Source organism: Rousettus aegyptiacus, unplaced genomic scaffold (genome assembly GCF_014176215.1).
Source record: "Rousettus aegyptiacus isolate mRouAeg1 unplaced genomic scaffold, mRouAeg1.p scaffold_m13_p_14, whole genome shotgun sequence".
NCBI classification, from domain to species: Eukaryota; Metazoa; Chordata; class Mammalia; order Chiroptera; family Pteropodidae; genus Rousettus; species Rousettus aegyptiacus.
The window spans coordinates 34,930,545-34,958,264 of NW_023416289.1; the positions used below are offsets into that span (position 1 = coordinate 34,930,545).

Here is a 27,720-nt window from a genome sequence, read left to right on the forward strand (position 1 = left end):
CCGCCGCCACATCCCCGGTGCGGGCGCAGGAGTCCACGTGGGGGCCGTCGTATCCCCTTCCCCGGGTCCACGCCCAGCCTGAGGCGGCGACGCGCAGCTAGGAGGAGCCCCCTGGGCAAGCCAAGGGCAGCAGGGCGGCAATGCCAAAGGCCAGAGATTGGGCACAGCCGGGCCTCCTGGATGGAGCAAAGGCTAGGCCTCGAGCCAAGGGAACACACCCGGGTTACACACACCAGACACAGAGCAGCTCCATAAAGTAAAATACAACAAAATGTTTAATGAGCAAATTCGTTTTAGCAAATATGAAACTGCCACAGAGTAGGAGAGGGACAAGGGACACGGGGCTGGGGACAGGTCAGGGGAGGCTAAAGAGAATCAGCTATGTAAGAAACCAGGGAGAGGACCAGAGCTAAGAGGACGGGGCTATGGTCCTGGAAAGGGAGACAGGGCAGGGCACCGGGCCGGACAACAAAATTCAAAATAGTTTGGCCATAAAATATAAACACACTATGTTTCTACAGTGGGGAAGGGGAGGAGAAAGGAGGAATAAGGGAGGAGAGACTGTTTTGGGGAGGGGCTGTGGGGGTCCTACCCCACCTTGCTGTGCACCCCTCCCCATCCCGACCCCTTCCTGTGTCTGTGGGTGCGTGTGTCTGTGTGGGCCTATGTGCGCACTTCCCCAGTCCCCTCCCTGCCCCAACCCCCCACCCCCACCCTTAAATTGCTGCCATTCCAGTTGCTGCCGGCTGTCACTCGGCTGTCACTCCTCTGCCCATGTCTTCAGAGGGGGAAAAAGGGGGGGGGGGTGGCAGGGCAGAAGCCCCACGCCAGCCCAGCCCCACCCTCCCCCACAGCCTCTACCAGAAGTCCCTGCGGTGGTAAGAGTCGGGGTCACAGTATTTTGTGACAACCACTCTGTTGGCGAACTTGCGACCCGTCAGGCCCTGCATGGCTTTCTGGCAGTCAAACACAGAGGTGAACTCCACGAAGATCTGTGAACAAGAGGCAGATTGTGAAGACCAGGTGGCCTCTTCACCCCCAAGGAGCTAACTCACAGCAACCACCAGCATCCACCCAAGCTAGGAACTCCTGGAGAGGGAGGGAAAGAAGTTTGGGGACATTTCCCCAAACATCCTCTAGAACCCCAGGATCAAAGAACAAGAGAACACAAAGCAGAGGCACACAGAGCCCTGGAGGGTGAGAAAGCAAATGCAAGCTCAACTCAAGACCCAAGTGGACAGAGGCAAGCTTCCTGAGGAAGATACCACTGTGTTGTCTCCTCTGCACCAGGTGGGTCCCGAGCTACCAATCCTAAGGGTGATGTTCTCTCCAGATAAATTAAGAGAAGCTCAAAAATTAGGATTCAAACTCAGGCTGACACACACAAAAAAGTTGAACCTTGAACTACTTAGACGTCTGTCTCACATGAACCACTAATTCAGAACATGGAGGAATTCTATAAGACAAACACTCCTATTAAACAAATATAATGGCTTGCCAAAAAAAAAAAAAAAAAAAAAAAAAAAAAAAAAAAAAAAACAGTGGCAGAGAATTGTAGAATTAACAAGTTATAAAAAAGTTTTAAACCGAACTGCATGATTCCTTATCTGGATCCTTAAACAAACCAACTAGAAAAAACATTTTTAGGACAATAAGGGAAACCTGAACATGAACTGGCTAGGTACTGAGGATACTTTTATTAATGTGGTAGTGATACTGCAATTCCATTACAATTTGAAGCAGTTTCCAACCAAGATGAATGTGTCCCCAGGGAACATGTGGCAATACCTGGGTATGTTTTTGGTTGTTGGGGAGGCAGGAGGTGCTACTGGCATCTAGTGGGTAGAGGCTGGGGATGGAGCTAAGCACATAACAATGCACAGAACAGATGCCAAAGCAAGAGTTACCAGGCCCAAAATACCAGAAAAAAAAATTCTATGTGTCACAGATAAAATACAATATATGCTTTAAACTATATCAGCAGATAAAGGGAGTGGGGTGGGTGGGAAGCTGAACACAACCTAAGAACAAGATGTCGGTAACTTGGAGCTGGGCACTGCAAAGCCACTATATGTGCTGTACATGACTTAGGCGGCATACCATAACACAGCCCCGCCACTACAGTGGTTTCTTTACATGTGTGAAAAAATTTGAGAATAGAGTTTAAGAACAAAGCAGGTAGACTAATTCCAAAGACCAGGCTGGATCTTTCCGTTTGCTCCTCCCACAAATATTCACTCAGCTCTAACACAGGCTAGTTCCAGGCTCTGTTCTAGTGCTGGCTGACAACATTGAAAGAAAGTGACAGACACATCAGGGATGGCTGGCCACCACACCACTGAGGAGATAGCAAGGGACTGTCCACGTTCATATCAGACCTCACGGTGGAGATGCAGCTCTATCCAGCTTACCACTTCCTTTGCATCTCTACTGGCATGTCACAGGGCCTCAAAGCCAGCCCCATAACACTGTCTGTCATCCCCCTCCCCCAAAACTACACAACCCCCTGGCTTCTCACCTGTGTTCTTGCCCAGACACCAAAGCCAGAAGGCTGAGCCTCGTACTTGACTCCTCCCTCCTCTCCCGCACTCCCTAAACCATAATCCATTGCCAAGTCAACAGGCTAACCTGGCTCGAATCCAGAACCCCACCCCATTCTCCCATAGATCCACTTCGGGCCCCAGCTCCCATCCTCACACTACTGCCCCAGGGGCTCTGCACCGCCTCCCAGGACCCTGACAACTGGGTGTCATTCAGGCCTGTTTAATGCCACCTCTTGACATTCCTATCTGGAATCAGCGTCCAGGGCCCACTTCCTTCCCTACTACAGGTCAGTACAGTAACAGCAAAGCCCGCACCAACCCCCCCACCCACCCACAGCTTGAGGACAGAAAGCAAACCCCACCGACTCCCTGGGTAAGTGGAAGGCAAAGGCACAGTGCCAAAAGTGACAGGACTCAAGTGGGCTGGAAAATCAGGCTGCAGATTCTGAAACCTGACCCTGCGGCCATGTCCTCCAAGGATGGGGCTCAAGAACTACAATGAGTTCAGGATAACACAGGTGAGCCAGCAGGGTACCTGGCTTCAGAACACCAGTGGGTTTGTGCCCGGCATGACTCTTGTTAGCACTTCCCCCAAGGCCACACAAAAGGCCAAACCACATGCACAAAGTCACAAAACAGCCAAGCTATGAACCAAAGCTACTTCGGTACAAAGCCCAAGTCCTTGCCCACAGCAGCCCTGCACCCTCACTGCCTTGCTGCAGCCCTGGGTCCCAGGGAGCCAGAAAGGTGGGGGAACGATGGAGAGAAAAAAATGTGGTGCCAGGGGGTGCACAAGCACACACCTTTCCACAGCCGGGCACCTCGACACCATCCACGGGCCGGGGGATCTCAATGGACTTGACCAGCCCATACTTGCTGCACTCATCACGCACGTCCTCCACAATCTCCTCATACTCCTCATCGTCCAGCAGCTCCTCAGGCAGCACCATATTCATGAGACACAGGACCTCGGTCGGGTGGCCACCCATCTGCACCTGGGAGCTCATCAAGCCGGGCACTTGCAGGGTCACAGGGGTCTGGTTGATGGTGCTCTGTGGGGCGAGCAGGCAGGGGAGTCACAGGGCCGCCTCCCTCAGACGCCATCCCAGGAAAACTGCCCTGCCCTTCAGGCTCAGGAAAGCCAAGGGCAGAGCTGAGGAGGCCCCGCCCCACCCACCCCACCCGCCCCACCCCACATCCCCCTAGCCAATGGAAGATGACGTGCCGGGGGGCTCACCAGCGTGGCATTCTTGGCTCCCACACTCGCCCTCTGTACCAGCAGTTTCTTATCACCCAGCTGCATCCCGTTCAGCCCCGCAATAGCCTGCGCATTGGAGGGACGATGGGGGAATGCAGGGAAGAGGTGTGGGTCAGGGACCAGGAGCCCGACGCCACCCCTGAGCCCTAATATCCCAGAGCTTGGCACTGGAGGGGAGAGAGGGGAAGGCAAAGGGCCAAGAGCTTGGGAAGCCCCAGGCAGGCCCTGCCACTGCTGGCCACCTCCCCCCAACCCCAAGGGGAGACCTCCGGGTGGACAGAGCAGGGTAAAGACAAGGGCAGACACAACTGCATCATGGGCCTGGGGCTCACCTGATCCGTGACATTGATGTCCACGTACTCACAGAAGGCATAGCCCTTGGAGAGCCCAGTTGCACTGTCTTTAACCAGGTTGAAGGCCTTGAGAGGCCCAAATGATGTCAGCAGCTCTTTCACCTGCCAAGGAGATCATGACGCCACTAGGATTGGTTTGGGCAAAGGTGAGGTGGGGTGGGTAGTGGGAGACCTACCTGGTCATCATTCAGGTAGTTGGGAAGGCCCCCAATGAACAGCTTGTGGGCGGAGTCTGGGACCACAGTGGACACAACTCCTGAAGGAAGGAGGAAGGAACGGACTTTGGTGCCCAGCCAAACCGTCACCGGAACCCTGGGGGTCTGCAGGGAGGCCTGCCTTCCTCCCGGCCCGGTGACGGCTGGCAGAGAAAACAACATGTCTCCCAAACCTGCCCAGCTGCCACAGTTCCTCAAAACAACTGTGACAGACGCCAATATGGCAAAGCAGCAACAGTCCCACCCTGGGACCACAAGGATCCAAGTTCACACCCAAACCTGCCACCTGCGGAAAGGTAACCTAACGCTATTGGTGAGGGATCTCAAGAGCACACATACTCCAGGCCTCAACTCAGAGCCCTTTCCTGGTCACCAGGGCTTACATCAGGTCCCTAGGGAGGAGAGGCTCTTGGCCCGTCCTCCCTATGCTTGGCACAGCCACACAAAACCCAGCCACTCTCGGACTCAGGCATGGATGATGTCTTTCAAAGGGCTCTGCTATGTCCCTGAGGGCTGGGACATGCCCAGCACCCAGTGAGGCTGACACCGTAGGGTCACACAGCTGAGTGTGTTTAGCTAAGTGGGTTTAACAACCACTGTGTGTCCAGCCACAACCCTGCTCTCATTCTGGGCTCAGACACGTGCCTGCCAAACAGGTCCGCCCCAGCCCCGCAGACTTCTTTGCACACAGGCATGCCATTCCCAGAGACCCAAGGCCAGACCCACTTTCCTCCTGACCTTGGAAAGGCGACACAGGTGGAGAATGAGCCACCGCGCCCCTAAGAGTATGCTCCCCTCCCACCACCCACCCAGACCCCCCAGGCCCATGTTCCTATCTCCCTGGAGAAGCGCAGGACCAACCCAATGCCAAGACCACCAGAGCTTAGCTCCTCGAACCATGAGACCTGCCTTCCCAAGGTGGAGCAGAAGCATCTGGGAACAGGATCCTTGAACTGAGCAGTCCCCACAGGCCGGGTACCCAGGTCAAACTCACCCAATCCATGACCTCAGTGTTCTCCAAAACCCAGCCTACAGCACAGCAGGGGTAAACTGAGGCACCGAGAGGCAGTGTTAGCATGAGATCACAGAGGCAGAAAGAAGGGCCTTCCCGGGTCCACTCACCCAACTACACAGCAAACTAAGGGCTTTGTGCTAAAGGCCATCACCTGCCCAACAGCAAACGAGAACACAGACGGTGGTCCCATCACCTAGGCAGGTGAGAAGGGCTGGGTGAATCCCGCTTTTGGGCCCAGGCTGTTGCCCACACAGTGCCACACACCGCAAGGAAGCAGCAGCCCTGAGGACCACCCAGAGTCAAGCACCCTATGTTCAGGTCTGGGGCAAGCACCAAGTGAGGCTCTCTATGCCCCTCGTGGGGAGAACACTGGCACCAACCTGAGGGCATGGGGATGATAACAGTTCACCCAAAGTGTGTATGTCACACAGGCCTGAGGGTGGGCTCCGCAGACCGGCCCTAGGAGCACAGTCAGTGCTGCAATCACCACAGGGCCTTCGTGGACACTCAGTCCAGAAGCAGGAAAAAAGATGATCTTGTAAGATCTCACAGCCAGAAGAGAACGATGCCAACTGGGAACCCAGGTTGATCTCAGTGCCCAAACTCAAGACGCTGACACAGCTGACACACAGACAAGCCCTCAAACAGACCAGCTATGGCTCCCCACTGCTTCATATGTCTGTTTTCTCCCACCTGCCCTCTGAAGGCCACGCTGGACCCCCCAAAACTCATCAATCTTTTCTTGTGCCTGCAATGCCACCTATTCTTCAGCAGGACCGTAACGCCTCATGCACTACTAGACCCCAGCACTCACCACTAAGCCTGGCATGGCCAAACCCTGCCAAGAGGGTGAGTGCAGCCCATAGGCAGGTGCCTCCTGAGCCCCAACTGACTCATCAAGCTGGGGGCAATCCTGGCACTGGCAGGCGTTCTGAGCCACGCTGAGCCGCTCTTGGTCGCTGTGCCTTCCTACCTCTGGAGACAGTGCCAGCTCTCCGGGCCCTTATCTTACAGACTCCACACAGGGCTCCACACTAGCGCTAGGCAGTCAGGCCAGACCGCAGTGGGGACAGACTTAAGTTGCCACTGTCCCACCATGCGTTCAGGTTCAGGTCCATACTCTCCTGGCCCAGGTGAGGAATCTGCCTGCCAGACTCCTAGTCTTTCCCAAAAAAAGACTACCTGCCATAGATTTTGTCAAATACTTTCTCCCTACTTTCACAGTTGATTTTTTATGGGAAAAAAAATCAAAATATTAGCTTTATTACAGAAAGAAATAGGACTTGAAGATGCTCAACCTACAGGCAGAATCCTGCTTCCTGCCACCCCCAGGATGAAAGAGATCTGTGACATAGACACCCAACCTCCTAAAGAGGTCAGTGGGTGACCCTTCTACTGCTTAATCACAGTGATAGCCACACGCAGAAAACAACCTGTGACAAAAGGAACGTAATCTTAAGCAACTATCTCCATAACTACATCTTGGTTGGTCTGCCCAAGAGAAAGAAGACCGGGGGAGCAGATCCCAAGTCCCACCCCTGAACAAGTCAGCACGCACCCAGACTGGCTTTTCTCCTCCACGATGGGGTCACAGCCTCCACCAGTTTATGCGCCATGGGGGTATGTCACTACTGCAGCACGAGAGCAATCTGAATAGCACACAAGTGCACACAACTGTAGGCCAGCATTTGAAAAGCAGGAGGGACCACACTGGGTCCTAATTGTCTCTCGCCAACTCTTACACTACAGGACTGTCACAGAAGTCAGCAGATGACCTGGAGAGCACACTTAGGACAGTGCCCAACACGGGAGCAGTGGGGGGCTCCTCACATAATGAAATGTGACCGAAATAGGCTGGACTTACTGGAGGACACAGAAAGACAATCTGTACCTAGACATGTGAGCCGGCCCTCCAGACATATGCACACATCAAAACACACCAGCCGTACGCTTAGAGCACCAGTAAGCCCTACCCATTTTCTGAAGAATTAGAACGCAGGAGATGAGCCAGCATCCAGGTCCTGGGCCCCCTCTGGGACGCCACATCCCTGCTGCTCTGCAAAGTGAAGAGCTGACTGAACTTCTAAAAGGTGTCCTTTGGTGCAAAGTCTCAGCGCGCAGAAACCCCCACTCTCCAAACTTGAGAGCCTGATTATCCCCACTGAGCACATCAGCACCCTCATCACCACCACCTCCTCCATAGCATCTCCAGGGCCTGAACCCAGCCGCCAGCTCAGTCACAGCACACTGGCTCCTCCAATGCCACAGCGCTTCCTACACCCTAATAACACCTCTCCCAGGCCCAAGTCCTAATGAGCACCCCCACCCAGCAAGCCCTCTGAAAGGTCACCATGACTCATGCATATTGTACAATGCCCAAACATCACTCCCCAATTTTAAGGTACACACGACACAGCCACGCCCACCTGCTAAAGTGTCCTCTGCAACTCTGACACCAGGACCACAGATTAGTCTCATTTCCACAGGGACCTTAGGGCCAGCAAAACCCAACCGTCTGCCCTCTGGACCCCTGGAGACAGAAGCAAACCACCCCCACCCATCCCCCATCCCCAGATCGCCCTGAGCCCCAGCACGGATGGCAGGCAGGGAACACGCAGTGAGGCAGGGCCAGCGCACAGAGTCCGCAGGAATACCCAGGTGCTGGCCCCACTGCAACCGAGAACCAACTCAAACAGGCTTTCTTGTCCTTCTAACAAGACACTGAGGTGTTCTCCAGTACAAAAAAAAAAAAAAAACTAGACATGACATAAGCCACACTACAACATCACGCACTTAACAAAACTCTGACTTTAGGTGACACCTGGAACCAAAACTGGAGTTTGACAGACACTGGACAACCAGGATCCGCTCAGAATGGAAGGCCCCGTAGTCCATGCACCTGCCACTGGAGCCCCCGCCCGCCTGCCCCACCAACCCTGCCCCTAGCCCGTCATCAGGACAGGCTTGAGCCTTGCCTCTGCCTCCTTGCTGGGGGACCTCACAAAAAAAACCCTTTCTCAAAAGCTGATGTCAGAGTGTCGGCCACTGTGCGTGCCAGGTGCAAGTCCCTGCTCAGCAACGTGGTGACCAGCTACTGAGCCAGCACACACTGCCCCCACTTCCCACAACACCTGCACTCCGGCCCTAGCCCTGCCACCAACAAGCTGTGTGTCTCCAACAGACCACAGGTCACCCTCCTCAGGCCCAGGTGCCAGTTCTGCCAAGCAGATAGACAACCAGCTACCAAAGGTTTGGGGGATCAGATGAGAACACATGTCTATTCCTAAATACTTGCAATGCTCCCAAGGCAGCTGGGCTGGAGGGGAAGGGTGGGCGGGACCCCTACTCACCAGGCACATACACAGAAGGATTCTCTGACATGCCGGGCAGGGGCTGGTAGTCATGGGGCCTGCGGATCTTCAGTGACTGGCCCTGGAAGATGATGCCATCAAAGGCCATGGCCTGGGTGGTCTCGTCCACTGAGCGGAACTGAAGGAGAGAGAATGGGGTACTGAGAGGCAGGGGGACATGGCCAGTCCAGCCCAGCACCAGGGGTGCTGGGGATGGTAAAGGTCCCAGGGCAAATCAAATGTGCTGCTGCAAAGCCAGAGTGCACGGGCCAACAGTGGTGCCAGCTTACCTCCAGGAAGGCAAAGTTCTTGTCCTGGTTAATCTGCACGGCCAGGACAGGGTTGCCAGGGGCCTGAGTCAGCCCCCCCAGGCGCATCTGAGCATTGAAGAAGTCCATCATGGCCTCCTGCAGAGGGAACAAGAGAGAGGGAGGGGCGGGGAAGGGAGGTGGAGAGAGGAGGGGAAGGGTGAGAGAGGGAGACACAGAGGGTTTGGGTGTAAGGGGAGAGGGATAGGAAGGGAGAAGGTGGGAGGGGAGGGGACAGTGGAATTCGGGTGGGGGCACAGAGATCAACAGCAGGGACAAACACAGGAGGGTCATGAGAGAAAACAGAGGAGGCCACAGGAGAGAAGACCAGGGGACAGATGGGAGGTGTGGAAAAATATGGGAAAGCACAGGAAAAGAAGAAAAACACGAAACAGAATAAGGAGACAATACACACAAGAGAAAAAAACATCCCATGAAAGCAAAGAGGAACACAGTAGAAAAATAAAAAAGCAGCAGCAAGACAGACAGAGACCCAGAATCAGAGAGAAAGAGACAGGAGAGAAGAGGGACAGATCGGGGAGAGAAGGGAGAGCAGGGGCAGGGGAGGGGGGCGGGCAGGAGGGGAGGAGAGAAGAGTGATGTGGAGGGATCTGGCCCTGGAGTTGGGGGCTGGTTCATCAAATGTAGCAAAGTGCAGGTTGAGAAAGTCAGAATGGACCTTACTTGCCTTCGCCGACGGTAGCAAACTTTTTGTTGCTACGAGGGATCTCAGCCCCACAATATTTCACTTTAAAGAGAAATGGAAACAACTCTTTGATCTCGGGATTCTCAGGGGTGCCACGGGAAGGGTGGGGATGGGAGGGGAGAGGAGCATGGGGAAGGTGGGGAGGTCAGGGCCATCAAAAATAAAAGAGCAGCGGCCAAGGGAGGGCTGTGGGGAGAGGGTGGGGGCAGGGCAAAGAATAAGAGGCGTGTCAGAAACTGAGGGACGTGCGTCTGTGTGTGTGTCCGAGTCTCCCTCTCTGTCTTTCTCCACACGGATTCGGATTCAGAGTTAAGTTATGTGAGTGCTTTCATCCCTGGGTTGCTGGAGGAGATTGGGGGAGAGGAAATGGGAGAGGATAGAGGAGGGAGGGAGGGCCACCCCCAGCCCGGCCCCTGGCTGGCTCAACTCCATCGTCCGTCTGGGAGGGGGCCGGGGGGTCTTGCAGGAGCAGAGTCTGACCCGTGCAGGTTGGGGAGGGAGGGAATGAAGGGAAGGGAAGGTGGGGGGGTGAAGGAGGGCGGTAAGGGCAGTACCTCAGTGATGCCAAAGGGGATGTTGCCCACATAGAGACGCCGGGCCTGTCTGGTCATCTGGCTCCCGACCACGGGCACTGGCGTCGGGGTCACAGCCAGACCATCCGGAGTCATGGTGGGCAGGAGGGCAGTGGCTGGAATCTGACCCGCAGCTTCAAGAGGGAAAGAAAAAATCAAGCGGCATCAGAGCACCCCTGGACCCACGCTCCGGGACCACCCCCATACCCAAAGGCCCCTGTTCTCAGCCTCCAGGAGAAAGTGGCCCCCAATAAACCTACTGCCTCTGAGAAATCAGGTCCCCTGATTGTGGCCCTGTGGGGAGCCCTCATTCCCCACTCCACCATAAGGCCTTCGAAAGGGCAAAGACAGGAAAGCCCAGGGTGCAAACTCCAGCCCAGACTGGGGGTCGGCCTGCTAGCCCACAGCACCTACCCTGCATGGCCTTATACTGCATAGGGGTGATGTGTTCGAAGCCAGGCGGTGGCACGTCCCAGTACTTGCGGACCTTCTTCTTCTTCTCATGGCGGGGGGAGCGACTGGGGGAGGGTGGAGGGGAGAGCGGGCAGGGCCACCTCAGTCCGGCCCTTAGCGGGCCTGTGAGACCCCTGGGTCCCCCTGGTTCCCAGCAGTAGCCCACTCTCTCCAGAGGGAGAGGGTCTGGGTCAGCCGCGCCCAGGCCTGGGGAGTCGGGGGCAGGAGGCTGGCTTGAAGGCAGGTGGTTGGGCCAGGTTAGGAAGGGAAGGACAGGGGTGCCAGGGTAGGAGAGGCGGGGTGGGTGTCAGGGTGGGGGCAGGAAGAGCAGCTCACATCAGTCCACCGTGCTCCTCTTTAGCGCCTCTGGTCAAAGGTTTGCTGGGGGCAGGAGGGAGAGGCGTGGGGAGGGGTGACTGGGGACCCTTATCTTCCCCACATGCCACACCCCCCCCAAGGGCACTGAGCCCAGGGCTGGGGGGCAGGGCCGAGGGGAACATGGGCCTAGTAGGCCCCCTCAGCCCTGCCATTCCCTCCAGGCCCCACCCAGAAAAAAGAAAGTAAGAACAGAGAAAGAGCCAGACACTATCTACTGGGAGAGTTTGAAGAGAGAAAGAAAGGACCTCCACCCACCCCCTTCCTCACCTAAGGGGGCAAAGAAAACAAAAGAGGAGAGGCACTAGAGCCCAAATACACAAGTGAGGTGCTGCCCTGCCCCCAGGCCTCCCTCTCCCCATTCTGGGAGGCAGAGCATAGCTCCCAGGCTGATCAGAGAGAGACTGGGGGCAGGGCAGCCCCTTAGAAAAAAGGATAGAATCCACACTGTCTCCAGGCTGGTCTCCCAGATAGAGAGCTGCCTCCCCCACAGCCCCCTAGAAACTGCGGGAACCCACAAAGAAGAAAAACTGAAATGGCAACAGCCAAGAAGTAGACACCACCCCCGGACAGAGCAGCCTCAAGGAGGGGCACACGGTCTGCACAGGGCCACCCTTGTCCCTTCCAGCTGGCCTACCACACTGCGTGGGGTACCTGCGTCGCCGCCTGTCCCGGGAGGCGCTGCGCTGGTCCCGGTTGCGCCGGTCGCGGCTCCGGCTCCGGCGCTTCCGGTCCCGGCTGCGAGAGCGACTGTGGCTGCGCTTCCGGTGCCGGTTCTCCTTGTCCCGCTCTGGGCGAAGGGGAAGGGGTAAGCTCAGGGAGGGTGTAACCCAGCCCACCCACACTGGTGGCCTTGCCCCAGCCCCGGGGAGGCCACCCCCAGGGGATGGGACTCAATGGAGATGGGAAAGCAAGCTGCCTGGGTCCACAAGTCAGTCCAGGGACCCTGGGGGACCACGGGATGGGAGCTGGTTACCTGAGGGGACAGGGCCTGAAAATGCCCCCGGGGTACAAGATACCTGAGGCTGCTCAGGAGGAGCTGGGGAGCCAGAGAAGACAGAGGAGGCTGGCTCCTGGTCCCCCTCGAGGGCTGAGGGGCCTGACCCCAGGGTCGTCCCTGAGAGGGGCAGGGCTAGAGGCTGGGGAACCAAGAGACCCAATGATGTTTTCCTGAAAGGACCCATGGCCCCTCAGGAAAGACCTCCTCAATCAACCAGATGCGCCCACAGTCCCACTGTCAGGCCCAGGATTGGGACCCAGGCAGGAAGCAGGGAAACCCCACCCATCCCTTCCCAACCAGGACACCCACCCTGAGGCCCCTTTTTGCTCCACAGAGACCTGAACCCCAGGACACCCCATCCTGCCTCAAAGCCAAGCACACAGTACACTACGGACTGGCTGGGCTTGCCCCTCTGGCAAACAGAAACCTGTGCTCCCAAGAAGGCTCTCAGCCACGGGAGGAGGTGCAAGCTAAACCTCGAGCACGGGGAGCTTGAACTCTGCTTTCTACTTTACTTCCTGGGTTCGAAGACACCCTTGATTCCTAAACTACCCACCAGGCCCCAATTTCGTGCTCACAAAGGTCACCACACTCCTGAGGACAAGAGGCAATAAGGAGAGAGCCTCAGAGTGGACTCTAGCCTGATCTGCACCCTTTTACTTTTCTGATGTAACGAAACACGAACTTTTTATAAATACATCTCCATTCCAAAACCACTGAAACTCAGGAAAAACATGCACCTAAGAAGGGGAAAGACACAGCAGCAGGCAATGGGACGCTTCCTAAAACCGGCAGCTGTGGGCCTCTGGCTCCATGCTCAAGAGATAGCAAGCCACAAGCCCCGGGAACCTTTCCTGTTGCAACGGACAGCAGGCAGGTCAGACAGACACAGGAAGCAGTGATGCCTGCTGGGTGCCTGGGACACCAACCAGAAAATTAATTCCCTGGAGACACAAGCGCAATAGGCAGAGGCTCAAGTCAGGAGGAGGTTGGCTCAGAGACAAAGCCCCACAGGCAAGAGGACACAGGGGTAACACTTTCCCCTAAGGCAAGAGTCCTCCCCCCCCCCCCCGCCCGCATACACAGATCCTGCACAAATGAGAACAGAAACGGAAGTTGGTTGTTCAAAATGCTGTCACCACCTTGTGTCACCCAGGAGACACATGTAAAGGGCCAAGCACTCAAGCAACACATTTACAGGAGCCCCAAGGTAGGGTTCAACCAGCTCCACCTGGTGGTCCAGCAGCCAGAACTCAGGGTCAGCCCCAACTTTTCTGCTTACTAAGTGCATATCAATAACCACACAAAAACAACTAAACCTTTATAACTCAGTTTTCTTTTTCTAAAACAAGTGTCACGGCTACCCCTAGGTGTGCGAGAGCTTAGCAGAATGAAATTCAGAAGTCACCTTTCCCAACTGATTGATACCACCTGAGTGAGCTGGAGACCTACTTCTAGTCCTCCTCCAACTGAGAGTGTCCTAGGCGCAGGAAGGTTCCACAGGAAGGGCACTGCTCATCAGGCACTTAATGCATGCCAAGCCACATGCCACACACCTCACACACGTTACCCCACCTAACCCCAGCTCTGCTTCTAACTAGACCTGAGAAAACCTTTTTAAGCTTTCTGAGCCTGTTTCCTACTCTGCAAAAAGAAGAAAATCATTTCAGCCTCATGGAGCTGTTACAAGGATCCACTCAGAAAAACCACACCAAGACCTTAGCAAAGCGCCTGGCTCACAGCAGGCATTCAGAGTTTAATTACCACCTTCGTTACCATCACCCTTAATTCCCAAAATTCCTGACAAAAGAAGGATACTGGCCAATCTATAGATGAAAACAAACACAAGTATCACAGCAGCCCAAGCTAAGCAACAAAGCAGATATCTGAAGCTGGCACCAGTAACTCCCAAGCCTGGGTTTAACAAGTACACAATGCAAAGACAAGACACCCCGTGGGCACTTCGTAAATGGAACTTCTACCCCAGGCACTGTACTCCTGATCCAGCCACCCCTTACCCAACTCTAGACTGCGTTCAAAAGGGAAATTCTGAACCCTCATCCAGTTCTTCAAACACGGGCAGCTTAAGCCTCAAGTCCCCCAACTTCCATACACCTAAATTTCTTCGCTCTCAAACCTAAATAGGGCAGAAAATTTTTAAACGTCTGACTCCCAATTCCAGTATTCTCAGTCCCTAAACCGATAGGCACCCGCAGGGCCCCGGGCTTAGCTAGGCATCACCTGAGGGTCCTTGCCGCCCAACCTCCCCTACTGCATCCAAGCAGCCCAGGTCCCCCTACTCTGAGCCTCAGCTTCCCCATCTCTACGTTAAGACGATTTAGGAGACTGACTCTAAGTGCCTCGATTTTGAGTTCGAACAAGACGGGGCGTTTGTACGACTGGGAAGAGGTGAGACATATACCCCACATTTGTGATCATCGCCAATGCCAAAACCCTCATGGAGCGTGTACACAGAACGTACACGAGTAGCAGAAAGACGTTAAGGCACAAGCTGCTCCTTTGACGAGGCAACCCGCGTCATACGCTGTTGCTCAAGGCTCAAGACCAGCGGCCGGGCCGGAGGACCCTACGGCGGGCAAGTCAGCAGGACACGGCGCAAAAGGCAGCCGCGGAAGAAGACCGGCCCACGACACAGACCTGCCAGCGCCCACGTGGAGGGGGGGGGGTCTCCCAACCGCCATTTTGGAACAAAGGGGGCGTGGAGAACCAGGCCATGGGCCGGCCGGAAGCGGAAACGCCGAGGCAGCGGGAGAAAAGGGGGGACCTCGAATCCACTATGTTTACATACATATTCTCCTTCCCAGGCTAGCAAAAGTAAAGTCCAGGCAATGCCTCCAATCCACGCCACCTCCGCCGTGACCACGTGGGGCGCAGAACTGAGCGCGGCGCGCATGCGTACAGGCCCGCGCCCGTTGTCCCCACCCCTCCCGCGCGCGGAGACACGCCGGGCGGTCACGTGAGCTAGGCGCGCGAGCCTAGTGGGGGGGACGCCGCGCGGCCCGGAGAGGGGGAAGCGACGGGAAAATGGCGGGGGGCGCGGAGGGAAACCAGGAGCAGCCCCGCCCGCTGCCCCGCGCCCCCCGCGCCCTCACCTTGCTTATTCTCATTGAGCTGCCGCTCGAACTCGTCGAAGTCCGACATGCTGAGGCGGCCGCGTAGGCCCTGTGCAGCTCTCGCCTCGCCTTGCCGCCCTCCCGCTCCGGACGCTTCGGCTACTTCCGCCGCTCGCTTCGGCTACTTCCGGGCGTCGCCGGCGCGCCTCTGCCTCCTGACTAATCAAGCCCGGCCCGCCTGCCCCGCCCCGGCTCCGCCCCTCTCCCCGCCCGCCCGCAAGATACCCCTCCCCCCAAGCTTGTTCCCGAAACGCGTCGTCTATATCCGGACCGTAGAGAAAAGAGCCGGGCGCGGCAGCGTCGGATGCCTCCGAAACACCCGAAGTGAGGGTTCTCCTGGGTTCCCAGGTTGTCGTCACTTTTCGGAAATCAGCTCAACCTTCGGTAGTTTCCGTAGGTCCTCGTCTTCCTCGGCACCCAGCCACGCACCCTCCCGCTAAGGGTTCGGCTTCTTCCGACAAGTCAAAGCGTCCCAGTCTTTGGCTCCCTCCGCAAGGATTCCCGGTCCTGTTCTGCCCGTCCTATCCGAACAATCCGCTATTCCCGACAAGTCTAACCGTCCGGGTCTTCGGCACTTCCCGAAGGTTTCCGGCGCTCGCCTTCGGGCCCCGCCACAGATTATGCTCGATCACAGCTTCGGCTCTTTCCGGAGATTCCGCTCGCTCACTCCTCCCCCCGCGCAAAACTTCGGTTCCTTCCGCAACTGCTTCCGGAAGGCCTCACTCACGAAGACGGCTTCGGCTCTTTCCGTCTGTGCTTCGGATCCTTCCGGCTCCGGGAACCGAAAAGGGAGGGCGGATGAAGACGAGGTGGGTCAAGGGAAGGGATACGAAAAAGGGGCGGGGTCCCGGCTCCCGGCACCTGCCTCCCCGGGTGGGGAGAGTGGAAGAAAAGAAAAGCCGATCTCGTGGAAAGCCTAGGAAGGCTGCGCGAGACCAAAGCAGCCAGCGGGTGGAGGGTGCGCGCAGCCGCTGCGGAGGTTGGCAGCGCAGCTCTATGCGCCTGCGCAGGATAGAAGCGGAGGGGGCCGAGATGTACTTCTGCGCCTGCGTGGAGGTCGGTGTGAGCCGCGGTTTCTCACCGCTCGGGGAGGACCGGTTCCAGAGCCTCCAGCGCGCGTGCGCGATAGTTTCCCTACCTCTGGGGAAAGCACGGCGTTCCCGACCGTTAAGGCCGTCCTTGCCTGGTTGGCGTAGCAACCGCGTGAGCGCGCCCGCCTCCCTCCGCCGCGCAGGTGCCGCAAGCAACGTTGTCGACACTTCCAAGAGACAGGATCTCACGTTACCGCCTCCCCGCGGTCGGGCGCCTTCCAGAGATGCCCAGTACCCACTCCGCTGGCCGCCTCCGCTGGAGGTCATTGAGTCCCGCCTCCTACCGTCGCGCGTCTATTCCAGACAGCCCCGTGGGTGGTGTTCACGCCTCTTTCCCGGAGCTCTGCCACTCCGAGTTCCCAGGGCACGACTGCTTCTCCACCTCCTATCGTTGCCTATGGGTGTGTTAATTACACCCTGCCTCCGCAACCTCACCGTTTCCTACCTGACTGCCCGCTCCCTGGAACCCCCGCACCAGGGTCCCCGGTCACTGTCTCCGCTGCAACGCCCCCCCCTTCCAAGTAGATACCGGGGCCTAGTTTATTCCAAATTTTATCGTCCTTTTAATTTAAATTCTCTGAATAATTCTCTGTCTCATGTGGACTTGTAGGGTGGGAGAGCAGGATTCGGATCCTCGGGGCTGGGGGCAGAGAACGGGTATGTACAGTGCCCCTGCCCCACAGAGTCCCGCGGTCTTCCCAGGAGGAAGGGCTCAGTGAGGGCAGGAGTGGTGCGGGTGTTTGGGAAACGACAGTCAAGTGATGCGCCTCCAACCCTGGGAATGTGGAGAAACAGGAGGGTGGGAGTGTGGGAGACAGGTCTATATACAAGGGCCCTGGTGTGGGAGTGGGGGTGTCTGCAGGAGGCACACGCAGAAACACGCTGTCCACCCCCAGGCCCTGGCGAGGGACACAGCACTCATGCACACGCTTGCCCCTGTGCCAGGTGGGTAGGGAAGTGGGGGCCAGAGATCTTGTCCCAGGCCAGGTGGGGCGGGATCACCGCTTGAAGCGATAGGTGATGGGGAGCAGCAGCTTGCTCTTCTTGAGGGCCTGCACCTTCTTGAGGGTCTCATCGTCCAGGGCCAAAAAGCAGCGGCGCGAGTACTCCAGCAGACGTTCTTTAGAGGGGTCGAACTCGCCCACCTCTGCCAGCTTCTCTGGGGCTACAATCAGCAGCTCTGCGATGGGCGTGGTCAGTGCCACCGTGTTGCGGTCCACACGGTGGTGCTCGAAGGCCCGCGACATGCTCTTCAGCTTCTGGAAAGTGCCCAGGATCTTCTTGTAGCGGCAGAGGACACCGTCCGCATCCTTCACTGCAGGGCCAAGGAGGAATAGAGAGGTAGACGTAGGGGAGTAGATAAGAGACAGGGAGACAGATCCGTATGGGTAAAGCAAACATGGAGGTGTGGGACAGAAATGGGAGGGCAGACGTGTGGACAAGAGACAGAAATAGGGTAAGGGACCCACACAGAACAAAGGAATGGAGACAGGGAAAGAGACAAGGGAGGTGTTGAAGATGAGGAAATAATGACCGCGAGAGCCGGAGAGATGAGTTCCCAGCTGCCTAGGCTGTTGCCGCTTCCCGTGTTACTGACTACTGACGGTGGCTAGGTCAGGGAGTGTGGACCAAAACGTTGAGGCTGGGACTGACCAGCAGGTCTCCTGTACTACTGAAGGGGAGGGGGAGGTGACATGCAAGATTCAGCTCAGACTCTGTCCCCCGGCAGCCCCACCCCACGCTCACCCCGCTGCCTCTCCCGGGCCTTGGGCTTCCCGAAGCGCCTCCGACCAGTGCTTCCCTTCTGTTTCTGCCTCTTCCTGTCAACGTTACTGCCTTCTTCAGACGCACCGCTGAGTGAGGAGGCAGCCGACTCGGGGTCCGAGGCCTCGCCCCCAGCCCCACCTCGGCCTTCGCCCTCGACCCGCCGGGGCCCAGGTTTCACCCGGCAGTGGTCCTCTGGAGAGGAGGGAGACACGTGAATGCTTTAACTGCGGGGGTGGGAGGGAAGTAAGAGATCTATCTACAAGACGAAGATAGCTCTCATATCACACCACACAGGTACTCAGGAAGGGAGACAACCAAGGAGGCAGGATAGCAAATTAGGTCCCTATGAGAGAGACAACCGAATACAGAACAATCAGCTGGGGTTTGGGGGCCTGAAGTCATGGGTAGGGCTTGCAGGAGGATGGTCAGCTGACTTTCCTAAACTTGGCAAGCAGTCTGGGAGAGGGGCCAAATGGACTGAGATCGCACCAGAGTCTGACTATGTGGGGTACCCACAGTGGAGGAGGGGTTTCTTGGGGACCCATTGGGACCTCCAGAAGAGTAGACTCCAGACATCTTGGAGGCAGGCAAGGCCCTGGTTGGGGTGGGGGTGAGGTCTCAGGTTCTAGTGGGCTCAGGGTGGCAGGCTTCTGCCCCTGCCTAGGAGAGGGGGTGCTGAGGCTCTGCCCCCAGAAGGTGGCTGGGGCAGGTCCAATGTTGGGGTTCCCACTGAGAAAGTCCAGAGGCCACTGGGCCCAACTGTCCTGGATAGGTTCCCATTGCTGGGGAGACAGACATCACCGGTAGGTCCCAGCAAACCAGGCTAGAAGTTGTTCCAAAGCACAGGGTCCCCAATAACACCAATCTTGACAAAACACAGGCCTCCTGCCCTGGCTTTCTTTGGAATTCACAGAGAGGGGTGTGGGAGCATGTGAAGGAGCACACCAAAAGAGGGAGCATAGAGGTGGGGTTCTCCAAAATGCGCTAACAATTGGGCAAAAGAAAGCCCCAACCACCTGGAGAAAGACATGGGGTCCAGGGGCCTGCCAGTCATCAAAAGCGGGAATGAAGCTAAGCCTGAGGTCTGGGGATACCAGGGGACTAGCAGAGAGTAAAGAGGCCAGGTCCCCACCAAGCCACCAAAAGATGAGTGTGTGGGTGAGAAAGGTCCTGTGTTCTCAAGAAGGGCCAGAGCTGAGTGCCAGAGACCAGGAGTGGGTCAAAGAGGGGGCTACCTCACAGGGCACCCTCACCTGCATCCATGCGCGCAGAGGAGATGAATTTGTCCAACTGACACCTCAAGAAGTCCCTTTCCTCTTCCAGATCTTCGATGCGTTTCTGCAGCCAGGAGTTCCTCTCCAGGGCCATGTGCAGCTGAGCCCTGACACCGTTCATCAGGGCTACTGTTGGGGACGCAGCCTCTGGAGACTCTAGGGACAGCAGGGGACCCTGGTCACACCCCAGACTCAAAGGGCCCTATACCCCTGACTCAGGTCCTTCATACTGACTCAAGTCCCTCCTGGCAACCCCCAGCTCACCCTCAAAGTTTCCCTGAGTGGGGCTGAGACGGTAAAAGAGCTGGGGGTCTAGGTGGGGCGTCTCATCGAAGGGGATGGCGATCTCAAAGGCCTCATCGTCCTTCTTCACTGGAGAGGAGAGCAAAGGCAAGTGTCAGCCCAGGGATGTCCTTGAACCCCACGGACCAGCACCCAACCACAGTAAAACCCCCAGGGAAGAAAGAGCAGGGATCAGCAGAGTGGCCATGGGACTAAGGGTGGGGCAGGGTCCCAGCTTCCTCACGTGTCCTTCTCCGATTGTTTCGGTCATTCATGGTGCAGCCTCCGGCGGGCCCAGGCAACCGACCGCCTCAGAGGCACTGGACAGAAAGAGCAGCCACAGATGGAGGGACACAGATGGACTCCAGGGGACATCCTGGGGAGGTGCGGCCAACTCCCCAGGACTGAGAGGGGAGGTGCTGAAGGCCAGGACTCCTGGGTCTGCTGGAGGGGAGTGAGGGGGACCCAGAACCCTCACGACTCGGGGAGAAGACCTGGGCGTCCAAACCCTTGTGCTTCTACATATGTACTGAGGGAAGGAGAAGCTGAACTCCCGTAGGATCCACCAAGAGACATCCTGTCCTGAATCGCCTGGACCCTCGTCACGGGTCACCTCAGGGCCAAAAGTGAGAGGTGCATTGGAAGACTGCCCTAACTTCCAGGCATGAGGTGAAGGTCTGGCCCACGCGCGGTGCCTCCTGCACCCATGGGCACCCTCACGCCTTTCCCCCGCACTCGCATGAGTAAATATGTCTCCTCCCAGTGGTAGGGGGCTGGGCGCGTGCGCAGTGCAGGGGAAGGTCACGCGTGGGGATGTCCCCCCCGCCCCCGCCCTTTGTCCGATGGTGGGAGGGGAAGTGATGGTGTCAAGGGGTCCCAGCGGGAGATGAGCCAGGCGGCCGCCGCCTGGAAGGGCCCGGGCCCCGCGCTCACCACCCGCGCGCGGAATCCGGGCCGGGGACTGACGGCCGCAGCGGCGGCGCCCATGTCCGGCGCCGGGGAGCGTCTGCAAAGTGTCGCGGGGAGCAGAGGGAAGCGCCCACCCACCGGCGGGCGGGCCGGCAAGGGGGGCGGGGCGGGCAGGGACACTCGCCCGGTCTGCTGTCAGCGCACCTCCTCCGGTAGTCCGAGCCCCAAGCGAGGTCTGCCTTGTGCGGCGGAAGCCGGGGCCGCACTTGCGCGATGGCCCCTTGCAGCACTACCCCGCCCTTCGTGAGGCCCAGGCAGGGAACGTCACGAAATTCCTAATTCCTGGAGAGCTGGTGCCTCCCGGAGGTCCTCCAGGTGGGTAGCAACGCGCCCAGTGGGGCAGAGAGAGGAGGAGTATAGGAGACAGCCAGAAAAGTTGAAGCATGGGGATAACCGCTTTAAACGACTCCCTGGGAACTGGCCCGAGTGGATCCCGGAAACCGCCCCTTCATCTCCCACAGGCATATCAACACAGCGAGATCCACGATTCCCAGAATCCTGAGGGAACGAGTTATCCCTTCCTGAATCTAGAAGCCGAAAATCCCCGCCGCCTCCACCCCCGTCTTAGTGTTTTAAGGGCTGCTTTGTCACGTTCAGATGTTAAGTCCGAGTCCTGGCGGCTTACTCACCTGTGAAGTGGGGAGGATGCAGTGACACGACACATGCAAAACCTTCCAGCCCAGTGCCTTGCCATAGGGTTAAGATCTGGCGCTGTATTACTTGAGGTCAGACAGCGGGAGGCTCGCTCCCTCTAGGGGAAGAGACAGCTGGTGTTCAGCCCGAAAACAGGTTAGAAGGAACGGGGTCCCAGCAGTATGCCTGGCACAAAACAGATGCGCACCCAAAAACATGTAAGTGGCAGGGTTTATTCTGCTTCCAGCTTAGCTCTGCCTGCCCTTCCTCGTTCAGGAGGAGCCTCCATGCTCTGGAACTTGTGGCAGCCCTGATGAGAGCACAACTGCAGAGGGAGAAGAACCTAAATGTCAGAGGCCACACTCCTACTGCTTCACCTTATTGTTTTTCTAACTGCAGTGTCCTGGGTGGAGAATTTGGTACAAGGTGGGATCAGCAATTAACACAAAAAGTCATAGATGAAAGTATCATCTGCACATGATATAGATGACCTGCACATGGCAGAGTTAACTACGGTTATTGCACATATTTGGCATACCTGTACAGTGGGTTGCCGTATAAAAGGGGTTTCTTACAAGGGATCATGGTTTTAAAAATAAGTTGAAAAACACTCTGCCTAGATCAGGGGGTCTCCAAACCCAGGGCTGCAGATTGATACAAGTTTGTGGCCTGTTAGGAACTGGGCCTCACAGCAGGTGGGCAGCGGGCCAGTGAGCAAAGTGTCCTTTGTATTTGCAGCAGCTTCCCAGCACTAGCATCACCACCTCAGCTCCATCACAGATCATCAGGCATCAGATTCTCATAAGAACACTGATCCCTGGTGCCAAAAGTTTGGGGACTGCTGGCCTAGATGACACAGGTCCAGAGGAGCCAAGTGGGTACTAGCCCCAGGGCAGGCCAGCCTTCCCTGTCCCCAGCCAGGCAAGCCAAGGCCCACTGGGCCAGGCATTTGCTGAGTCTATGTACTGGGCAGCCAGCAGGCCAAGCCACTGTCACCAAAAACAAGCCTCGAGTGCTCAAAGTGGAAAACGGGTTTATTGAATGTCCAGTCTCAGGCCCTGGCTGGTGAGTGAGAGGCAAGTCTGGGGCCCCTGCCCACAACAGCACAGAGGCCTCAGGAAGGTGGTGCGCTTCCTGATGGCCCCCAACCTCATTTTCAGGAGAATTTCCACACCCAGCACTCCCCATCTCCACCCCCAGTCAGGCTCAGCCTGGAATAGCTCATGTCCCCACGCTGTGACTGTGTACTCTTGTTCTCATCTTATCACCAAAACACTGGGAACCAAAGGTGACAGGGGCTCCTGCCTCAGCAGGAGTCGGCCTCCACAGGAGATGGTCTGTGTTTGTGTCCAGGGCCCAGTAACCCAGCCACAGTGCCCGTGTGATGTCTCGGGATGACAGGAGTCCAGGCTCCCCAGATCCCATGGTGCCTGAGGTACCCACAGGCCGGCTCACGGATGCTTCCAGCGAATGTGCTTCTGCAGCGTGTTCTGCTCCATAAATCGGCGTGGGCAGTGTGGGCACTGAAATGGACGCTCCCCCGAGTGGACCCGGCTGTGCTGGGCCAGCTCCCCCGCCTCCCTGAAGCGGCGAGGACAGAGCGGGCAGCCATGGGGACGCCCACCACCTGCCCGGTGAATGGAGTGGTGCCGTGCCAGGTGACTGGCACGCTTGAATGCCTTCCCACAGGTGTCACACTCGAAGGGCTTCACCTCTGAGTGGGTGATGCTGTGTCGCTGGAGGTATGACATGTACTCGAAGACCCGCGAGCACACGGGGCAGCTGTAGCACTTTTTCTGAGATGAAGCGCCATCGGCCCCAGGCTGCCTCTGAGCCTCTTCGTCCACCAGCACCGTATAGGGGATGCCCTGGGTATCAATTAGCAGGTAGTGGTTGGGCCTCGGAGGGGACGAGGTCTGGGGAGATGCCGTGGAGGAGGAAGGTCCAGGTTCTGAGGACCGGCCTGTCCGAGAGGGAGGGGCCTCCATGGCCTCAGCAGAGGGCAGCACGGGGGGCTGGGGGCAGGGGGCCGGCAGCACCAGCATCCGGAAGGTGGCTGAGGCCTGGTGGGTGGGAGAGAGGGGGAGATTACACAGCTCCATTTTTCCTCTCTGTGGACCCTGCCCAGGACTTTTGATGCCACCATCCTCCTCCAGTCCTTATGCCCTGGACTCTGACCCTCCATAAGGCTCTTAGGGTCTCCTTCGAGAAACCCTTCCTATCCTCTGTTACACCTCTCACTGTAGACACAAAATCTCTGCCCATCTAGACACAACCAGGACTTCACTGCCTCCCCTACTGTGCTCTATTCAGGCCACTGAGTCCCCGCTACCCTGGCCCCGCCGCAGGGCCCCACCCGATATACCTCCAGGGCCCCTCTCCCTTCTCTACGCCCCTTAGCCTACGCACTCCATCCAGAAGCCTGTCCACCTCTTCCTACACACTCAAGCCTTCTCATACGGACGGCCACGTTAGAACCCCGGGTGCGAACACCTCTGCCCCTCCCCTAGCAGGCTACCTCTAGGCTCCAGCACACGCCCATCTACCCCCAGTTCTGCCTAGGTCCTAGCGCTCCTCAGTGATCCACCCGCGGCTGGGCCTCCGAGCCTCTCCACGCGAGTTGTAAGAAAGACCCTGCAGAAGCGCCCTCCCCACCCCGCGCACTGGTTCCCGCTGGCCCGGCTCCGCCCCCTCCGCGGCCCGCGACCGCCTCCCGGCCCCCGTACCCGGTGCAGCAGCCTCTCGGATCCGGGCGACTTTGGAACGGCTCCGGGCTACACCCGTGGTGGCAGGCGGCGGCGACGGCACGGGGGTCGGGGGTCTTTGGGAGTCTCCCAATAGTTGGCCGTGCCGGTAAGAGGAGAACCCGGGACAGAAAAGAGAGTCCAGAGAAGGAAGGTGGGGGAGCGGAGCACCTAGACCTTCGGTAAATGGCTCCGGCCAGAAACACACACTACGATGAAGGTTCCCAGGTGCTTATGGTCCGCTCTCAACCCACAACCCCGCTGTCCCGCGCCCCTAGACCCCATTCGCAAATAAGAACCCTAAAGTGGAGTGTGGAATGTTTATTGAGTAAAAGGTGAGGGTAGTGGGTGGAAGAGGGGTTGATACAGAATGGGACCAGATCGTGCCCGTGCTCTTGTCAAATCTACCACACAGGTAATCGTTCACCATTTCGGAGCAGAAAAACAGGGCTCAGAGAGGTTAAGTCACTTGTAAAAGCTCACACAGCACGGCTGGCCTAGTACCCAGTTACGACTGGCTTGCAGGCCCAGGGAGGGGCAACGACTTGATCTACTTCATACAACTAGAGAGGAAAAAAGGGAGGGTACGAATGACGTTTCTCTCTTTGGACAGATAGGGAGACAGGCCCAGGGTAAGGCAGTAACCTCAGCAGAGCCAGGGAGTGTGTCTGGGAGTGCCGCTGTGTGGGTCAGACTCGGAGGCCCAGAGCCGGGTAGAGTAGCACGGGCCCTATCGGAGCTTAGTGTAGGCGCACGTGCTGCGCCAGCTCCGCGGCATCCTGGAAGCGGCGCGGGCAGAGTGGACAGGTATGAGGAGGACCAGCGCGGGCGCGGTGCGTGGCGCGGTGCCGGGACAGATGGCTTGAGCGCTTGAAGGCCTTGCCACAGGCGCCGCACGTGAAAGGCTTGAGGTCCGAGTGCGACACGCGGTGGCTCTGCAGCCGCAGGGGGCTGGCAAAGACACGGGCGCACTCCGGGCAGCTGTAGCCCTTTCGAGGACCAGGCTCTCCTGGTGGTGCCTCGCGCTGGGGCGGGCCCCGGGGCTCCTCCTCCAGCTGCACCGTGTACGTGTAGGGGACCCCGTTGGCGTCGATGAGCAGGTGGCGGCCCAGCCGCGGGGGTCGGGGCCCCGCCGCCGAGGAAGGAGTGGAGGAAGGGCCTTCCGTCTTGGGGAATGGGGGAGCCTTGGGGGGAGGTGGGTCCATGGCCTCCGGAGAGGAGGACCGAGGATGGGGTGGCCGCGGGGGCAGCAACAGCATCTGGAGCAGCAACTGGGAGCGGTGAGGGGGACAGAAGTCAAAATCGCCACTTCCTGGGGAAAGTGTCCCTACCCAATCTGTACCAATGACCTACCTGCCCTACAAGGAAAAAGCCTGACTCCAGGCCAGACTGCTCTGGTTCAGTCAAGCTTCTTCCAGGGACACCTCCAACTGAGGGTGGCTTATCCTGGCTCCAACCTGCCTCTCCCCCTGGGTTCTCCTTCCAGCCACCAGACCAGGCCCGAGGGCATCATCTCACCACTTCCCACAGGAGCCAATCAATCTCAAGTCTATTTCCTCTCTTTACAGCTATTTGGCCTCATTTATCCCACAACCTGGGCCCTTCAGGGTCTCTTTCTCTTCTGGCAGCTCCAGCTCAGGCTGCATCCTCTCCCCAGGACCACTACGGCAGACCCTTCTCTGGCCCTGGGAGCACCCCAGATCTGCATCCCCACTAGGCACCCTGTAAGTCTTCCCCATCTCTGGATACATCCGTGTCCTCTCCATTTCCTTCTGAGGTACATCTCCAGAACCCCACTAACCCAGTTCCCCACTTTTCACACAGGGCTCCTCTATCCTGTTTCTACCCTCATAGCACCTCAAGGTCTCCCCATTCTCGCTTCACTCCCTAGCCCATCATCTGGATTTCATGTGTGCGTCGGCAGGACACTCAGCCCCTGAACCTTGCTACTTCCTGCGTTGCCCCCAAGGGTCCCTCTATCCCCAGCCCTACACGCAAGCCACTGATACCTTCACTTCTCTCTGTACCCTCAGGGGCCTCCTCCCTGTCACATGCACCCAGCCCTCTGGGGTCCCTTTCCCAAACTACGTCTCCCAAAGACTTCGCCCTCCTTTCTGTGTGCAGTTGACGTCTTTAATGCTCCAGCCCTAGCCCTGCTATACCCAGCAGAGTCCCTCCACCCGCTTCGTCCCGTACTCCAGCACTCCTCTGTCCCCGTCCCCACTACACCCCCGGAACCCCCCTCGCTCCCGCACTTGTGCAAAGCGCTGGGGTCTCCATCTCCCCTCCTGTCTCTCGGCACCTTCCTGGCCTACCCCACCCCCACCCCGGGAACGCCAGCCCCTCCCCCGCCCTGCCCGGCCTCGCGCCGTCCCAGAGCTAGGCTCCTCCCTCCATCCCAGCCCCCGTACCCGGTGAGGCAACTTCTCGGGTCCGGAAGAGCGGGAGCGAGGTCCCGGGCGGCCGAGGTTTCCCCTCGCGAATGCCAGCGGCGGCAGGACCAAGACTTCCGGGAGCTCCGGGCCGGCGGCGCCGGGGACGCGGGCGCGGGGGGCGCGGGCGCGGGGGCGTGAGGGGCGGCGGCGTCCTTTGGAAAAGGCGTCGGCCGGAAACGCGCGCGCCGCCACGAAGGTTCCGCCGTCCGTGAGCTCCGGCTCGTATTGCCCTTCTTTATTGAGCACCCCCCGGGAACGAAGAAGCCAGTCTCTTGTATCCCGTTCCCCTCACATCCCCGGCAGGAACAGTTCAAGCGCGGTGACAGTGACTGATTTATAAACTGAGTCTCACAAGGAATGGGTGCGCCCAGTTTATTCTGCTTACACTGGGTTGTCCCAACTGCGTCCCCTGCCCAACAATGCCCAGGGCGGGAGAAGAGACATGTCTGTCGGTGGGGCAAATAGGGAGACTGGGATCCGGAAGCCAGCCATTGGTTCTGATGTGGCACAGCCAGGATTCTCTGGCCTAGTATATGGGGAAACTGAGACCCAGAGAAAGCCAGATAAGGAGGTGGGGCACTTTCCCACTGGGCAGATGGGGAAGTCGAGGCCCAGACGTCGCCAAGTAGAGATGGGAACAGTGGCCCTTCCCTTAGAGCAGGTGGGGAAGCTAAAGCCCAGGGAGCATTAGCCACCCATTCTTGATGGCAACCGGCACAAAGCGCGTTGGTTAGAGGGAGAAACTGCAGCGGGAAAGCGACGTGGGCAGGCATGCGGGGGTTGTGAGCCGAGGCCGCACCAGGGGACAGGGGCGCTCGAAGCCCCGGCCGCAGGCGGCACGCGCGAAGAGCTTGAGCGTAGAGTGTGATAGCAGTGGCTCTGCAGGTGAACGCAGGAGACGCACGCCTGGCGCCCGCAGCTCTCCCTTTCGCTGCGCGGTGAACTCGAGCCGCACGTCACGTGTATCCACTAGCAGGTAGCAGCATGACACGGAGCGCGCTGCAAAAGAACGGGAGCCAGCGGAGTCCATCGCCTCGGGGCAGGGCCGGAGGGGGACACTGGCGGCTGGCAGAGCAGCTGGGAGTTCGGAGGGGAGATAAGTGGCCTGTTTCCGCGCCCGGTTCCAGGACACCGGAGGCGTTCAGAGCTGCGTTCCAGGGGACTGGCAAAAAGAACTTTCGCGACAACGGAAATGTTTTATGATCCGCTCAGTCCAATGGGACAGCCATTGGCCGCATGGCGC

General features: G+C 58.0%; 4 protein-coding genes across 14 annotated transcripts; all 4 read right to left on the reverse strand.

The window, feature by feature from the left end:
• Positions 1-252: 252 nt before the first annotated feature.
• U2AF2 (U2 small nuclear RNA auxiliary factor 2) lies at positions 253-16,265 on the reverse strand. Of its 9 annotated transcripts, none has more exons than XM_016154198.2 (12): positions 15,262-16,265; positions 11,803-11,938; positions 11,110-11,154; positions 10,735-10,838; positions 10,303-10,454; positions 9,025-9,141; positions 8,735-8,873; positions 4,331-4,410; positions 4,134-4,256; positions 3,781-3,867; positions 3,347-3,595; positions 253-992 (listed from the first exon to the last, which is right to left on the reverse strand). In XM_016154198.2, exons 1-12 carry the CDS (start codon positions 15,308-15,310, stop codon positions 858-860), a joined length of 1,416 nt encoding a protein of 471 aa, XP_016009684.1. In that variant the 5' UTR covers positions 15,311-16,265; the 3' UTR covers positions 253-857. The 9 variants fall into 9 exon arrangements, with proteins under 9 accessions (XP_016009684.1, XP_016009682.1, XP_036088158.1 ...); XM_016154196.2 differs by having other exon boundaries at positions 4,331-4,434; positions 15,262-15,449; XM_036232265.1 differs by lacking the exon at positions 15,262-16,265 and adding an exon at positions 12,168-12,287 and having other exon boundaries at positions 3,769-3,867; positions 4,331-4,434.
• A 647-nt stretch (positions 16,266-16,912) lies between these two features.
• CCDC106 (coiled-coil domain containing 106) lies at positions 16,913-21,379 on the reverse strand. Of its 2 annotated transcripts, none has more exons than XM_036232270.1 (6): positions 21,295-21,379; positions 19,941-20,016; positions 19,679-19,786; positions 19,394-19,570; positions 18,120-18,332; positions 16,913-17,688 (listed from the first exon to the last, which is right to left on the reverse strand). In XM_036232270.1, exons 2-6 carry the CDS (start codon positions 19,969-19,971, stop codon positions 17,372-17,374), a joined length of 846 nt encoding a protein of 281 aa, XP_036088163.1. In that variant the 5' UTR covers positions 19,972-20,016; positions 21,295-21,379; the 3' UTR covers positions 16,913-17,371. The 2 variants fall into 2 exon arrangements, with proteins under 2 accessions (XP_036088163.1, XP_016009711.1); XM_016154225.2 differs by lacking the exon at positions 21,295-21,379 and adding an exon at positions 20,630-20,762.
• A 935-nt stretch (positions 21,380-22,314) lies between these two features.
• ZNF581 (zinc finger protein 581) lies at positions 22,315-24,230 on the reverse strand. Of its 2 annotated transcripts, none has more exons than XM_016154236.2 (2): positions 24,025-24,230; positions 22,315-23,361 (listed from the first exon to the last, which is right to left on the reverse strand). In XM_016154236.2, exon 2 carries the CDS (start codon positions 23,341-23,343, stop codon positions 22,750-22,752), a length of 594 nt encoding a protein of 197 aa, XP_016009722.1. In that variant the 5' UTR covers positions 23,344-23,361; positions 24,025-24,230; the 3' UTR covers positions 22,315-22,749. The 2 variants fall into 2 exon arrangements, with proteins under 2 accessions (XP_016009722.1, XP_016009723.2); XM_016154237.2 differs by lacking the exon at positions 24,025-24,230 and adding an exon at positions 23,817-23,962.
• Positions 24,231-24,348: 118 nt separating this feature from the next.
• Positions 24,349-26,637, reverse strand: ZNF580 (zinc finger protein 580). The gene is made up of 2 exons (XM_016154241.2): positions 26,454-26,637; positions 24,349-25,313 (listed from the first exon to the last, which is right to left on the reverse strand). Exon 2 carries the CDS (start codon positions 25,299-25,301, stop codon positions 24,783-24,785), a length of 519 nt encoding a protein of 172 aa, XP_016009727.1. The 5' UTR covers positions 25,302-25,313; positions 26,454-26,637; the 3' UTR covers positions 24,349-24,782.
• Positions 26,638-27,720: the final 1,083 nt, after the last annotated feature.

Bases quoted from the DNA above. Each gene is read 5' to 3' on its own strand.
- U2AF2 (XM_016154199.2), bottom strand. From the start codon at position 9,681: ATGAACCAGCCCCCAACTCCAGGGCCAGATCCCTCCACATCACTCTTC. The intron at 8,874-9,024 runs GTAAGCTGGCAC...TCTCTCCTTCAG, and splicing joins AGAACTTTGCCTTCCTGGAG to TTCCGCTCAGTGGACGAGAC. The intron at 4,411-8,734 runs GTGAGTAGGGGT...TCCTTCCTTCAG, and splicing joins TCCTTCTGTGTATGTGCCTG to GAGTTGTGTCCACTGTGGTC.
- ZNF580 (XM_016154241.2), bottom strand. From the start codon at position 25,301: ATGCTGTTGCTGCCCCCGCGGCCACCCCATCCTCGGTCCTCCTCTCCG.
- CCDC106 (XM_036232270.1), bottom strand. From the start codon at position 19,971: ATGAATGACCGAAACAATCGGAGAAGGACAC. The intron at 18,333-19,393 runs GTGAGGGTGCCC...CCTCCTCTCCAG, and splicing joins CTCTGCGCGCATGGATGCAG to AGGACCACTGCCGGGTGAAA. The intron at 17,689-18,119 runs GTGAGCGTGGGG...TTGGCCCTGCAG, and splicing joins GGCCCGGGAGAGGCAGCGGG to TGAAGGATGCGGACGGTGTC.
- ZNF581 (XM_016154237.2), bottom strand. From the start codon at position 23,840: ATGGGCGTGTGCTGGAGCCTAGAG. The intron at 23,362-23,816 runs GTAGCCTGCTAG...CCCACCCACCAG, and splicing joins GCGTGTGCTGGAGCCTAGAG to GCCTCAGCCACCTTCCGGAT.